This window comes from Apus apus, chromosome 15 (assembly GCF_020740795.1).
Source record: "Apus apus isolate bApuApu2 chromosome 15, bApuApu2.pri.cur, whole genome shotgun sequence".
NCBI classification, from domain to species: Eukaryota; Metazoa; Chordata; class Aves; order Apodiformes; family Apodidae; genus Apus; species Apus apus.
Genome location: NC_067296.1, coordinates 1,024,573 through 1,039,540, shown reverse-complemented (window position 1 = coordinate 1,039,540; position 14,968 = coordinate 1,024,573). Strand labels below are relative to the sequence as shown.

General features: G+C 46.2%; 1 protein-coding gene across 2 annotated transcripts in view; it reads right to left on the bottom strand.

Moving 5' to 3' along the window:
* Positions 1 to 14,968, bottom strand: part of NDRG3 (NDRG family member 3) — a 58,375-nt gene that overhangs the window by 27,730 nt on the left and 15,677 nt on the right. For both annotated transcript variants that reach the window (XM_051633523.1, XM_051633524.1), the window contains exons 2-3: positions 3,791 to 3,896; positions 1,864 to 1,899 (exon numbers count right to left, since the gene is read on the bottom strand). In XM_051633523.1, the coding sequence (XP_051489483.1) occupies positions 1,864 to 1,899; positions 3,791 to 3,847 (93 nt within the window). In that variant the 5' untranslated portion in view covers positions 3,848 to 3,896. The remainder of the gene's footprint in view (positions 1 to 1,863; positions 1,900 to 3,790; positions 3,897 to 14,968) is intronic.

The window sequence follows — 14,968 nt, the reverse complement described above, 5'->3', positions numbered from 1 at the left end:
ATTGTGTTAACTTCTTGCTAAAAAAAATACTCAAAACAAATTACCAAGAGGCCTCCTAGAAGGAACATCTTGTCTCCTGCCCAACTGTTGCCATGGCCACCAGCTCACTGCTGATCTAAAGCAAAGCACGGAGAAGAAACAAGCACGTCCCTTCCCGGCCCAGCGCTCCCAAGGCCCCTCTCCCTGGCTGCGAGTCCTCGGCTCTGCCCCAGGGTACACAGGGAGCACCAGGGAACTACAGCACCAGGACACACCAAGTGTAGCAGTGGGTGGCCACAGCACTGTGTCTTGGGCTTGCACAGCTTCAGATTTAGGGTGTTCTTAAAGGATAGGCACAGAGAGGCTTTCCCTGCAGAGGGAAACGGCAGAGCGAAAAGGCAGCAGCAAAGCACATCTGGTCCAGGGACTCCTTCCTACCTTCCCACTCCATTCCAGCTCCAAAGACCATCCCTGTTCACAGACAGACAGGGCACAGGCAAACCCAGAGCTCTGCTGGGTCATTAGAGAATTTCCAGCGCAGGCTAACGTACTCAGATACTTAGACACTGTGTTTATATTCTTTTCAATCCCAGCAGACAGGCCCCAAGAGGCAGCGCCTCTACATCCTAACACTCTTACTCAAAATCATTGCACTTATTTTTACCCATTCCCCACCCAACCTGGGAGCACATTACACCTCTGGCAGAGACTGAAGAGATGCAGAAAAACAGATGGAGACCAGGCAGTACAGCAAAATGTTTTGAACACATTTTTTACCTTAATTAAAACAGAAAAATCATTGCCTAATGGTGATGTTGCTTCTAAGACTAGACACTAAAGTTACAACATGCTTAGATTAGTAATTTTTAGACTTACAGCTTTAAGATGACACTAAAACTCCCAAGGAATCAAGCTAAAGCAGCATAATGACGTTCCCACCCAGATGGGGTGTACATTCGGTGTCTGTTTTCAAGAGGTGGGAAAAATACAACCTTCTTTGCACTGTATTTATTCTATTTCTGTTCTGCACAGGCTTGCAGTGGAATCATCTACATCCACAGACTTCTATGGAAAGCTACCACGTGATGTTGACAACTCTACCCCCTTGCAGCTACACCCACTGGGGTACCACAGCAGTGAGAGGTGCCAAGCAGGGCACTTCAGACCCAGCAGCCTCCTGCAGCTGAAGAGAAAACAAACCTGCTGGCTGCCTATCAGCATGGGGAGTGGGAGTCAGCAAGGTAACCAGCACTGCACTCGAGCCTGTGCTCTATGTAACACACCACCTAATCTCAATGCTGTGCTCTGTGTCCTCTGACTTGGGTGCTTGTGGTGCAACTGCTCCTCTAAAAGGATTGTTCCCACAGCAAACAGAGCTATTGGGCTCATCTCCACACTGCTCTGCCAGGTGAGTAACTTTGCAGAAAATGACCACAGCTTTGTCATGACACAGGCCCAGAAAAGTGGGGGTGCTGTATCTGGGGCAGCTTGGCAACTTCCATCTCCTCTTTAATACAACCAGAGCATGCAGGCTCCTCCTTTCCTTGCCAGTGAACCAGATGGGATGTGACAGAGCAGCAGCTCTTAAGCATATTGTGTGTTTCAAAGAAAGTGCTTTTCAGGAGAACAGCCATCCTGTGAGAGGTTGTGAAGCCTCAGCAGAGCAGCCCAGGTCTGCACTTCAGAGCTCAGAACAACATGCTCTGCACAAAATGGTGAAGGGCAATTTCTGCCAATTGAACATATTTCAAGTTCCTATTGATTAAACCTTAACAGGAGTTAAAATTAAGATACAGAGCTTTTTCATCTCTCTCTCTCACTCAGCATTATTGATGGGCCATGGGGAGTCTGCTCACAGACTCTTGTCTCCTGCATGTGTCTTACCTGACAGTCGAAGTCCTGGAAATTGCGAGCTGCATTCTGTTAACAAAAACCAGAAAAACAGAGTTCAGCACAGTACCCCAGAGCACCCCAGTAACACCATGAAAGTTCCCCTCAGAAACCTCTGCTGCAGCACAGCCTAGCCTGACTGAAGTCAGGACAGCAGCAAAAAGTGAGACCCATGCAAGAAAACATCATGCAAGTTCTGTCAGTTCCTATACAACAAGTCTGCTGGGGGCTGTAACAGGCTGTCTGGTGGGGGCAGAGCTGGGAGCATTTGAGCAAGGACAGATGTACTAAGGAGGGACCCTAACCAAAGTCAGGCTGGTTACAAGGCTGGGTTTTGTCTGGTCCTGGTGCCCATTATCAATTTGAATGTCAAACTCTTGCAAGGGTTGTCACCAAGGTCTCATGCAGGGAGTGCAAGAGAACAAGCCCTGCAGCCACCACCTGCAGTAACTGCTGGGCATGGGGTATCGTCCCACAGAGCCCCCCAAGCTGCTCAGGCCAGAATGCCTGGGACCTGGGCTCAGCAATTCACAGCTGACTTCTCAGAGGGTGACACCACACACAGGGGAGCACAGAAAGTACAGCACACTTTGTGTGCTGCAAGTTTGAAGGTCTGCAGCAACCCCTCTGTATGCCCATGTGCTTCGTGAGGCTCTGGCTCTGACCACAGAGTAGGTGACACTCCTGAGGGCTGTCAGATGTTGAGCAAATCATTCCAGACAGCATTCCAGCTTATGCTTTAGTTATAGCACCTTAGTGCTAAAATTACAACTAAGACCATATATTCACAACAGAAACACCCCCAACTTTTCTTCTAGCTGAGCACCATAATTTTTCTACACATGTAAAGAGGGGAAGGGGAAGGGGAAAAGGTGATTTGAATTTGTCCTGAGAAAAATAAGACTTCCCGGGGCAGGGAGAGGGGAGGAAAGAACACAAAGCAAAGAATGGCCTGCAACTGTGTTGCTTGTTGTCAGGGTGCAGCAAGATGCAGATCTAGCATTAGTGCTGATGTGTCCAGACTCCTGGATACATGATTTTAACACACTGAAATCTGACTTTAAACTATTACTCTATCATGGGATGGCCCATAATGACTCAGGCACTCAGACCAACAGCTTGTGGCAGAATCCAGGGAGCTGGGGCTTTCCCAAGGCCCTGATGGCTCTCAACCAGCCCACTGAAGACAGAGCAAAAGTCTTAAACAGCTGCTGCAATACAAAGATTTTTCTGAAGTTTGCATGAATCTGGACTACTCTAGCCAGGCTCTGCAGGTATTAAAAGTTCCCCACTACTAAATCCAGAGAGTTAGGGTTGTTTTGGGGGTCAAAATGCAACAGCATAATTTAAGATGGAAGTTTTAAAATTAAGTATAAAAAAAAAAAAAGGAAGAAGAAAAAAATAAAATGGGATACAATCCAAGGGTTCTCTAACAAGCATGAACTTATTGCAGGTTCCACAGCTGGTCCAGGTCAGGAATGGTATCACCTTTCCAAATTCTGTCCTGCCTTTGTAAATCCTCCATACAGGCAAGACATACTGTTTGGCTGGGACTCCCAAGTTTATCTGAACTATGGTGGTCTGTCTTTCCCTGAGGTTTTGGAAGAGTATGTAGTGGTGGATTATCAGAGCAGGGAAGTAGTTACTGTTTTCCAGTACTTAAGTTACTTCAAGCTGTGAACAGATTCACAAAATCACAGGATGGTTTGGGTTGGAAGGGACCTTAAAGATCATTTAGATCAAACCCCCTGCATGAGCAGGGACACCTCCCACTAGACCAGGTTGCTCCAAGCCCCATCCAACCTGGTCTTGAACTCTTCCAGGGATGGGACTTCCACAACTTTCCTGGGCAGCTTGTTCTATCTGATTCTGGCAATCAGAGCAAAGGCAGCCAGACTATGCCTGGGAGACAAAGCATTACCTTATCATTCAGGAGTGGTTTGATCTCTGTCAGCTGAACATCTTGCAATTCATCCATGGTGCTGTAAGTGGAGCCAACTAACTCTCAGAGCAGCAAATGGATGATTCTGAAACAAAAACATATTGTTAAAAACAGTATGACAAGAGATACTAGCCAAAGAAAGCTTTAAGATCTTTCATTAGACTTGTATATACGCAAACTTAAGCCTGGAAGTCTGAACAGAGCTGGCTGGTGATACACCACAAAGCAGCTGTGACTGGAGCAGGCAAACAGCCCTGTTTGCACCCAGTGTGTCAGGTGTGTTACTCCTTTCTCTGCACATGGCCCTGCCCACTGAGACCTGTCCCTGAAAGCCCAGGCCTTTTTCTATTCAGAAAGTCTGGATCCACTCCCATGCAGCGCTGGTGTTTCAGCCACAGTCTGCCTAGAAATGACTGGATCAGTAGAGTGAAAATCTGTGTTCAGTGTGAAGAGATACTGACACCTGCACCACAGCACCCAGCCAGCAGAGACAGGGCTGGTCCAGGTGAACACATGCAGGGTCACACTGCAATTTTTGCAGCCCAAGCAATCCTTCTCCATCAGGTGGTGCAGAGTCATCAAAGGCCAAAAAATAAATGCAATCAACAGTATGAGGTTGCCATATGTCTATGGAAAGTCACTGCTGTCACAGTCAGGAGAGAAATCTTCTAGCATAAATACAGCAATGAGAATGGAAGAAAAATAATGGCAGCTAACCAAGGATTTATTTTGTATTCTGGAGGCTCTACCTGTGGTTCTAGAAAGGAGAATTTCCAGAGCAGGCAGTTGCTGCAATATGAAGAGGGCTCTGACAGCTGATGATCATGCCTGATGGTGCAGATTATCTAGCTGCTCAGGAAAACTACACATTACTGTAGATGAAATAAAAGAAGTCATGGACACAAGTGGGGACAGAAATAGGCATGTGGTGGGCTTCCTGGGTGTTAGCCAAGTGTGCTAGAAAAAGACTCTGAAATATTGTCACAGATCAAATTCTTTCTCAAGATAATATTCTGCTGTTAACTATGGAAGAACAAAATGTGGAAAAGAAGAACTGCAACTGTGCTTCTCCAGCCACCTCGATTCTACACAGACATGCACTGACCAGGAAAGTCAGGCTCCCCTCACCACAAACACTGTGCAAAGGGCACCTTCTCATTACCCCCTTGTGCCAGGACTAACACTGGTGTGGCTGAAGCCAGTCTGGCATAGAACAAATCATAATGCCTCTTCCCTCTGAAAACGAGCCATAGGTGCTCCCTTCTCTTTTAGCTCCTTTACTTTGGGAAACTTGACATTATTCTTCTTTTTCAGATTTTTTTGCTGTAAAACACACCAGTTTTGGGAGTTCTAAGGAACCAGTTAGTTTACCAGTAATGCCCCCCTTATACTACAATGAATTTTTATTCAGAAGAGCAGTAGGAGTAATTACCTAATGCACTGTAAGCCCCAGAGGAAGAGCTAGTTACTGTGATTCTGATAAGGCATTAGGGAGACCAGAAAGTATTTTCTACTAAGGAATTACAACGTCCATATACACTGGGATTGATTAAGAGCTTGAGATCTACCAGGTTCTCTGAAAAACACCATCTCACAAGGTTACAGACACGAAACGAATTTCAAACAAGCCTCACAAAGCTCATCTGCAGCAGGTGACAGACAGTAATGGAACAACCCCTTATTCTCCAGAGAGCTCATTGCTCTCTGTCTTTGGAAAGACACCCACTGGACCTGATGGGCAGGCAGGAAGGTGATGCTTATTCTTGGGGTCACCTAAGAGACCAAGAAGCTGTTCACCCTATCCAAAGGGATTAAAAAACTGCACACACCAGCCACCCTTCTCTGAGGGGTTTTTATACACAGGTGATTTTTTTGTGCTTCAGGAGTCCAAGGCTCACACCTGTAATTTTGCTTAAACCAGGGTCTATAGTGAAGCAGTACATCTAATAATTACTCTCTACCAAGCTGACTGACTAAAGAACTACTCAGAGCAGCAACTGCCCTGTGTTAGATTGTTGAAAGATACTTTGGATAAAGCTTTGCAGATACTCCTCCTGTTTTCCCCTGGACTATATGAAGTGCAGTAACTTCCAGAGAGTCCTGGGATGCATCCTGCAGAGACCTGCCCAGGGACATGGTTTGCTGCCAATACAAGCATCCATGCAAAGCCTAGAGAGGAAGATGGATGCATTTTGTAAATCACATGCACTACTTTGTTAATAATTTGCTATATGAGAAGAATGAAAAACTAAGTATGTGTTCAAAGCAGGGATTATCAAATGCTTTTATCTCATCAACCTCAATTTCATATTTAATCTGTAGATGCAGCTACAGTGCACACAAACATCACCCTGAAATTAAATCTGATGCTTATCTTCCTGCTCCACTGCTGCACCAAATACTGTTGGAGGGGAAGGGGGGTCTCTAGGAGCAACAGACCTTGTGTTACACCTGCAGTGTGTGTTGCTCCTTTGCTAAAGCAAGCTGGGCAGCAACAAGAAAGGCTGCTGGTTTGGTTGCTGGGCTCAGAATTAGGTGAATCTTCCATGACAGAGAAGTGACCAGCTTCTTGAACACCAGGCTGGGCTCATGTAGCTGGGCAAACTTCTGCACAGGAGCATGCAGGAGGAGTCACAGAAATGTTCTGCAGTGAGTCTGTCACAGTCAGCCTGGGAGCCTCTTCAGCTTCAAACAGACTGTCACCCAGGCTGCAGGACCTCCAAAGGGACCAGAGGGAACCACTGAAAATTGCTAAGAGCCAAATCAGACAGAAAGAGCAAACTTGCACAAACAGCCAGAGGGTGGATTTATTTTCTAAACCTTTTGATTTTAGTCTGCTCATTGAGCAAATGTGGGCTTTTTCTGCTTTCCTACTAACTCAAAGCTTTTTGAAGCTTTTTTTTTTGAAGGAAAAGGTACAGGGGGTCCCCATCACTCCTCGCAGGAAGCTTTTTTTAGACTGCTGAACCAGCTCTTTCCAATTTACTCTTGTGAATTCTCCCGAGAACAGCTGTCACAGCCTCAGGGCTTCATCTGAGTCTGTTTAGAAGATATTCTGCAGACAGAAACACACTTTCCTCTTCCCAAGGTCTTGGCAATCTGAATATGACTGCCCTGCACCAAACCTGGTGACTTTTTATTACAGCACCAGATCTGACTTGTTCTACATCATTATTCACAACAGCTTCACCTGAGCTCCCTGCTATGCTAATGGCAAGATGACTTTTGGTTTGAAACACGGCAAAGGGGCACATTTGTCCAAAAAAGGCCACAAAATTTTCTCAAAATGAGAACACTTTGCAGCAGAGAGACATGGTAGAGCACATCTCCAAATGCAGAGGCAAAGGAAATGGTGGAGTGTTTATGACCTGGGCTTCAACTATGTTAAAGATTCTTTGTAAAAGTTCTGCAGACCTGTCTGCCCAGGAAACAATCAATTATCTCCCTCCACTCCTCCTGTTATTTAAATAAACAAATGTGTCATTTCTTCAGCTGAAAGTGCCACAAAAAAGCAGCATAAATATTCATAGCACAAAGAACCTGCAGAAGACAGGTACAGGCAGGTACAGAAGACAGGCAATGCAAAAGGTTTGCCTGGAATGATCTGTGTATAAATCATACATTTTTCTATAAATGTCCCAGTACCACCTGCTTTGCAAGTATTTCTCTTGCCTCCACTTAAAAATTTTACTATAAATACACTCAAATACCCCAATTTAAACCATCCATCCCTTTCCAAAGGCTTCTGCAAGGCTGTACTAGACTCTATGCTCTTTGAAAACCAGTTAAGACAAGAATCAAGGAAAGACATTTGGTGAATCATTAGCACAGAGACCAGAAGTCAGAGTAGGACACAGAAGGCTGCAGAAAACCAAGGCCTCAGAAAGAAACCATTTAAATAAGGTCTTTGCTTACTCCAGAGATAAATAAGATCATGCTTACTCTCCAAGAGTGCTCTCAACTTGTACCAATATACAAAAAAAGAAGCCATGTTAAGGTAAGTTCAGGGAAGTAAGTCAAGAGCATGAGTCCTGCAGACCTGCACCCAGAGAGCCACCAGTGTGAACTGCACTGCCCAGGGCTCCTCAGGCTTCCACTTCTTTTGGCTGAAGCTCTTGCAGGCTCCCCCCAGGGGCACAAGCTGCAAGAGTTGAATCTTGAATCCAGCTCTCTGGGCACCTCCTTGAGCATTCTGCTTTAATACAGAGCTGCAATCTCTCCATGCCATTTAGGAACTCAATGCAACAATATCTTGTATTCAGAGCCTGAAGATTCTTGTTCATTCATCTCTTGACTCCCACATCTACTTGATTACAGCTTCTAATCTGTGAACTTCATAGCCCACTATCCTCCTGCTTTGTACGTTAACTGCATGAAGGCAAAATGACACAAGACAGTGATAAAGCCACGCTACAAAATGTGGCACTAAATGTACCTTAAACGTAAGCTCCTTTGTTTGGCAGCCCAGCAGAGGTCGGCTGAAGAAGCTTCCTCTCCAGGGTGTGACTACACTTGCAGTTGTGTCAGTGGTTTCCAGGAACTGCTCTGACACAGCTACCTGCTTCTGACGAGATGGGAAGAAATGCTGCTCCAGAGCGTACAAAGGAAAATGGCAACAAACTTAGAATTCGCAGCCAGTGCAAAAACCAAAGTAAACTACCCACAGTCCTCAGGTTTGCAGGGCAGGCATTTCCTCAGCTGTGTCGGGCAGCTTTCACCACAGCATTTTCCTCTCTGCATAAGGGGATTCCTGCTTTCTGTGCCTCCTTTGTTTCCCTCTCTCATACACACCAGAAGACAAGTTGCCTGCTGAGGCTCCTCAGTCTGGTGGGGCAGACAGCAGTCTTGGCATCTAGATCTAAAGTAAAACAAGTTTCATTTATGGCCTCTAAGACCCTTGGGCATTCCTGTTACGCTGCTCCTCAGTCCCCTGTGAGCCCCTTGACAGCACAATGTCCTAACCACCTGCACAGGCCACCCTGTTTTCTATCCTGAAATGCTGGCTGACATGGTAAACTTACAGCAAAACAGGCAAAGGGTCCAAATTCACTTTCAAAATATTTTCCTAAGTTACTCACTTTGTGTTCCAGCTCATACATTTTTGGGAATGCACCACGTGGCACTTCACCTCCAAGACAAACTGCAAACCTGCAGAGGGAAATTACGTCCCGCTTCACCAGCACAGCACCAGCAGCTGCACAAGGCACAGCAGCTTCTGAAGATGGAATGCTTTTACCTCCTCTAAATCTGGGCTACACCCAGGACAGAAATGCCAGCTGCTAAATGTACCTTCTAAGGAGCTGAAACAAGGCTTACATTTAACAATGGTTTTGTAAGGAGGTCTGTGCCCAGCTCCCATTCATTTTGGAGAAAGACTCCAATTCTACTAACAAGAAGCATCCCACTGCCATGTAACTGGGCTCCACGAGCAGGACATCATCTGTAGTCACTGCTGGAATTTACAGGCACCAACTGTAGAGCTAATTAAGGAAGAATGCAAGGAAAATGTAAAAGTCTTTACACTGCTTTGGGTTACCTGAAGCAGTGCCCATGAAAACGCTGCACCATGCTGAGCTTCCCAGGGCACTACAGTCCAAAAAGTTTTAGAGTGGGGATATCCAGGACACAAACTGGAATGAGAAATTTCTCCTATGAAAGCAATGCAAATGATTGTCTTCAAAAGAGCTTTTCCTGTCATGGTATCTCTTTCAAATAACTGCAGTACTTCCCTTAATAAGCTGTTCTCCCCACTGCCAATGAAACAAGCAGTACCTGTTATTAACACTTACGTTAATCACATGATTTTTCCATGTCCTTTCTTGCCCAGAGAATACTCTCTAATACCACTCTAATAGCTGCATTATCCAGTGTCAGCAGCTCAAACTACACCGTGGAGCCATTTTTGCCAGTTTTACAGTGAAGGCCACAGATCACAGAATGGTTTGGGTTGGAAGGGATATTCAAGATCATCCAGTTCCAACCCCCCTGCATGGGCAGGGACACCTCCCCCCAGCCCAGGCTGCTCCAAGCCCCATCCAACCTGCCCTTCAACACTGCCAGGGATGGGGCAGCCACAGCTTCCCTGGGCAACCTGGGCCAGGGTCTCACCACCCTCACAGGGAAGAACTTTTTCCTAATGTCCAACCTCAATCTCCCTTCTTTAAGCTTCAGACCATTGTCCCTTGTCCTCTCACTACACACTTGTGTCAAAAGCCCTACCCCAGCTTTCCTATAGCCCCCTTCAGGCACTGGAAGTTGCTCTAAGGTCACCACGGAGCCTCCTCTTCTCCAGGCTGAACAACCCCAACTTCCTCAGCCTGTCTTCACAGAGGGGGTGCTCCAGCCCTCTGATCATCTTCATGGCCTCCTCTGGACCCTCTCAAGGAGCAGACCTGTTCAAAGATGCTTTCCCCTGCACTGAACCCCAGTGGTTCAGGAGGTCCCACCCAGGTACGGGCAAGGGCTCCTGAAGGCTTCAGTTGGACTGAACCATTTGCAGCCTCTTCACCAGCACTCCTCACCATCACAGCATCCACCACAGCTTTTCCCATCCCATGGAAGCCCCTTCAAGCTCTCACCCACACAGAGGCACGACGTGCAGCTGAACTCAGATGCTCCTCACGCTCTGATCCGACACCAGGCAAGCGGGGAGATCGGTCTCTTGGGCAGCAGATTACTCTAAGGAGCTTATGATTAAATCTGGCTGCTTTCCACCACATCCTCAGGTCCACTTTGCAGTTTTATTTTCCTGCTTGTTTCTGCTTTGTTTCAACCATGCTTCCTACTCACTGACTGCGTTTCTACATTTTAAGTGAAAAAAAATGATTAAATGTGAATATATATCCCATTGAGCTAAACAAAGCTCTCCAAACCAGGATGGATGGAAATGTGTTCAAATGAGATTCTAAGTGATTCTTATCATCAAGCAGGACATTTCAATTTACTGAAATTTAATGCAGATTTTTGCATTTTATTTATCTTCTTGGAAAAGCTGCATTTTCACTGGCTACCAAACATGCAGTTGCAGTGACAAATATAGGCTTTACAGCCAGCTGAGCCCTCCCGGTGCGTGGGAGGAACCACCACGCAGGGGCTGGTAACAGCTCCACAAGCGCCCGCAGAGCCCGCAACGCAGACGGGATCGATCTCTCGAAACTGGTTCGTGTGAAGCGCTGCTGGGATGGGAGGGAAACATCCCGATCGACCCTGTCCCAACGGCGCGTGGAGTCACTGTCACGTCAAAGAGAAAACTACCTTCAAACCACCTTCACCCGCGGGACGCGGCGGTTCCCGGGGAGCGGGGACAGGGGGTTTGAATGGGGGGCAGGGCAGATCAAGAGCTGGGTGTTGCCAGGGCAATGGCGACCCCCTCCCTTTCCCAGTCTACAGATCGTCACCTGGGGAGCACCAGTGGATATACCATGGAATGGTTTGGGTTGGAAGGGTTCAAGATCATCCAGTCCCAACCCCCTGTATGGGCAGGGACACCCCCCACCAGCCCAGGCTGCTCCAAGCCCCATCCAACCTGCCCTTCAACACTGCCAGGGATGGGGCAGCCACAGCTTCTCTGGGCAACCTGGGCCAGAGTCTCATCACCCTCACCGTGAAGAATTTCCTCCTCACGTCTCACCTAAATCTCTCCTCTTCCAGCTCTAATCCATTCCCTCTTTGTCCCATCCCTCCCTGCCCTTGTCCCAAGTCTCTCCCCAGCTTTCCTGGAGCCCCTTCAGGCATTGGAAGGTGCTCTAAGGTCTCCCTGGAGCCTTCTCTTACACATATATTTAAAAATATATTTTATTTCAATTATATATGTATATTCTGTTCCTCAGCAGCTAAGATAACAGCACAACAGCTTTGACTATCAGCTCACTCACGTAATTAACACCCTTCCATTGTGCTCTCCCTATATAAACATCTAAATCACTTCCACTAATGTCTTGCAGAGCAAAACTAAACTTTTCTTCTTACTTCATTCAGACTTGAATAAATGGATTTTGGCAATCAGAAAATAGTATACTTGCGGTCAAAAGCTGATCAGACATTTCACAACATCTTTAAGGTCCCTTCCAACCTAAACCATTCTATGATCTCCAATTCCAAGTTGCCACCAGACATAGGAAAGACCTTTTAAATTTTATCACAGCAAACACATATTGTTTAGTATTAAATAATTATGTCTATTGAATATAAGAATAGATGCACACAGAGACAGATGTAACTCTCAGGATGCAGTTTCACTATTTAATATGCTCTAACTGCAGACTGCTTGGCGAAAGGGGCACGCACAGGATTGACAAATTTTAACACATATACATTGTATGAAAAAAATTTGCCAAAATTATTAGCTTTTCCCCCCTTCTTACTCATTAATTAAATGCTTTTTTCCCTTACCCAGGTAGCACTGCTCCTTGGAGATTCCCAGAACAAGCTCTTTCAGTTTGGCTCCTTGCCCACCTTGCATCATCTGAAGTACATCCTCAAGTATCAGTGCCATTACTTCAAAACACTCACAAGTGCTGTACTGCTGTCACTTCCAACATTTCCAGCCTGTGAACCAACTTCCAAGCAGAAAACATCCTTGCGTGTGTCAGGCTAAATTTTAGGCCCCTTCTCAGGCAGCTGGCCAGTGCAGGAGAGGCAACTCCAATCAGCAGAGTGAAAAACAGTAACAGATACAGAGTAACTCAGAATCAATTCAGGATATAATTTCATTATTCATTTACCACAGCTACGGGCTGCTGCCAAAAAGGATGCTCCTGTCCTCCCTCCTTACACCAGCCAGAAATTCCTTCCTCTCCTTCTCTTGCATCAGGTCGATGATTACGCAGTAACGTGACAAGCCAGATCTGCTTGCTGCCTCCTCAGTTCTTTTTTCCAGGACTAGTTTCCACTTGGATCACCGAACTGAGGAAAAAGCTCCTTGTGCACCACCTTTTTTCTAATTCTGTTGAGCCTAAAGACCTTGCTTTGAGATTTGATGTCAAGAAACTGGGTTTTTTTGGCAGTATAAGCACCTCAGTTAGATCATGGAGTGGCTAGAGGACATGCTCAGGACACTGCCAGATGCTACGCAGGGGCCTGCACCTCGCTTCAAGATACACTAAATCTAATAAATTTAGATAAAGCATATCCAGAACATAAGACAGAACTCAGTTTGCTAATTTGAGTTGCCTTGTTGTAGGGTATTACTTCAGGGTACGTGACCTCTGAAAAGGAAAATCAGACCCTCCAGCTCTCTTCTCTGCCCTGCTCCTCCATCCCCTTGCAGCTGTGACCCAAGCCCTGCCCTGAGCAGTGTCTGGTGTGCTTGACTGAAACGTGAGCAGATTTAATGTTGACTTTTTGCCAGGCTAGCTTTCTGCTGCTCTGCTGAACTGAATGAGCCCACCAGACAATTACCTGAACACCAGAACCAGCTCATGTAGTAAGGACCAGACAGAAGCTCTGGAGTCAGCTCGACATCCTGCAGTCTAAGCTGAGGATCATGCACATCATACAGAGCAGGGAAATATCCAAATAAAGTCGTTAACTCCCTACAGTCTTCACAGTGCTCTCTGGATCCAAGCAGCCAGGGCTAGGAATTAACATCTAGTATGTATCAGCATGGGCTTTCATGGTGCAAGTATGTGAAATGGACAGAAGCCCTTTGATAAAACAAGCAGGACTGTCTTATTTCAGACAGGGTGGAACAGTTATGGGATGCAGCAATGAGCTCACTCCCTGTGAGTATCCTCCCTCATGGGTACTGAGAACAGTTTGTAAACACCTGCATGAGACAGAGCCAGAGGATGGATAATACCAACTGCTTCAGCAGTGAATCACTGCTCAGCATGCCCGAGGCTATCGGTTCCCTGCAAGGTACTTGGGATGTTAACTCCTCAAGGGATGTCTTTGTGTCAGACCTTGTCCCTTCCCTCAAGTCACACTGGGCCACAAGGGCTCCAAGCTGTTTCTCCTGAGGTTTGCTTTCTGCTGTTTCAGCGAGTTGAAGAAGCTCACCCTGTGATCATAGGAGCAATGGAGCCAGTGCAATGATGGGACAGAGGAGAAAGGAGAGGGGGGAGATACTACCCACTGTTTGGGAGAACTACTAATAGAGCTCAAATACTCAAGGCTTTGGAGGTATGCCAACCTTTGGCTAAATTCTCTAAGTTTGCTGATAAATGTGATGCCTGAGTCTGGGTGGCTTAGAAATAACACGTTCCTGTGGCTTTCCTTGGTGTTGGTCAGACTGTCAGACAAGAGAGAACAAAGAAAGAAAAATTATTTTCCTGCAAAATCCATTTGCTATTTCAGGAAAGACATCAATTCCTCCTGAGGTTTCAGCAGCAGAGTGGGCTCAGTCTCTCTCTCAGATGCCCCTGCTTGACAGCAGCACAGGGGACAAACCTGTCCCTGTTTCATAAGCTCTTATGAGCAAGTGGCATTTTACCCAAAACAAAACAAATGAGCTCCTTCTGATGATGGGCCTGAACTCTGCCAATCGTTGCCACTCGTGGCTGCTTGAGTTATTTGTCACCCTTGACAGGTCCATGGAGAAGTGTTCAAACAACTCAGCCCAGCCTCATAGAAATCTCCAGGGTCTGATTCCTGGCCATCAATAACTGGTTTAGATCACTATTCTGTTTCAAGTAAATTATCAAATGATGTAAAGTAGATACCTGAAACTGCTTCAGAAGGAAATTGATGTTTTCCATCAAATTAGGACTGCCTTTCTGAAAGCAGCTGGAGGCCAAAGGATGACGACACCCCATGCCAAATCTACCTTCACAAATTTTGTCAGGCAAGGCCTAAGCAGGAATCTCTGACCTGCTGCCATGTGCACCAAAACTCTACAGATTCCAGTTCTTGGCTCTGGATGCTTGTGAGTTTAGATCTTCCTTCAAAAGCCCTGGCCATTAGTGTCCGAGATCTGCCAAAGTCTGACAGACACATCCTCTTGAATGTGCTTCCTGTCCTGGTGAAATCCAAATCCAAGCCCCATTGACACTTTAGGCAGGAAAGAACTTTTGCTTCCTTTTTTCTCCATCCTTCTCCCCCTCCAGTTCATCATTCATCCCACATTGATTCACATGGAATTTTTTGTGATCAAAGCTAAAAGCCAAAGCTCCCTGACATAACTGGGCTGGGTAAACAACTTGTACCAAGAAATGAACA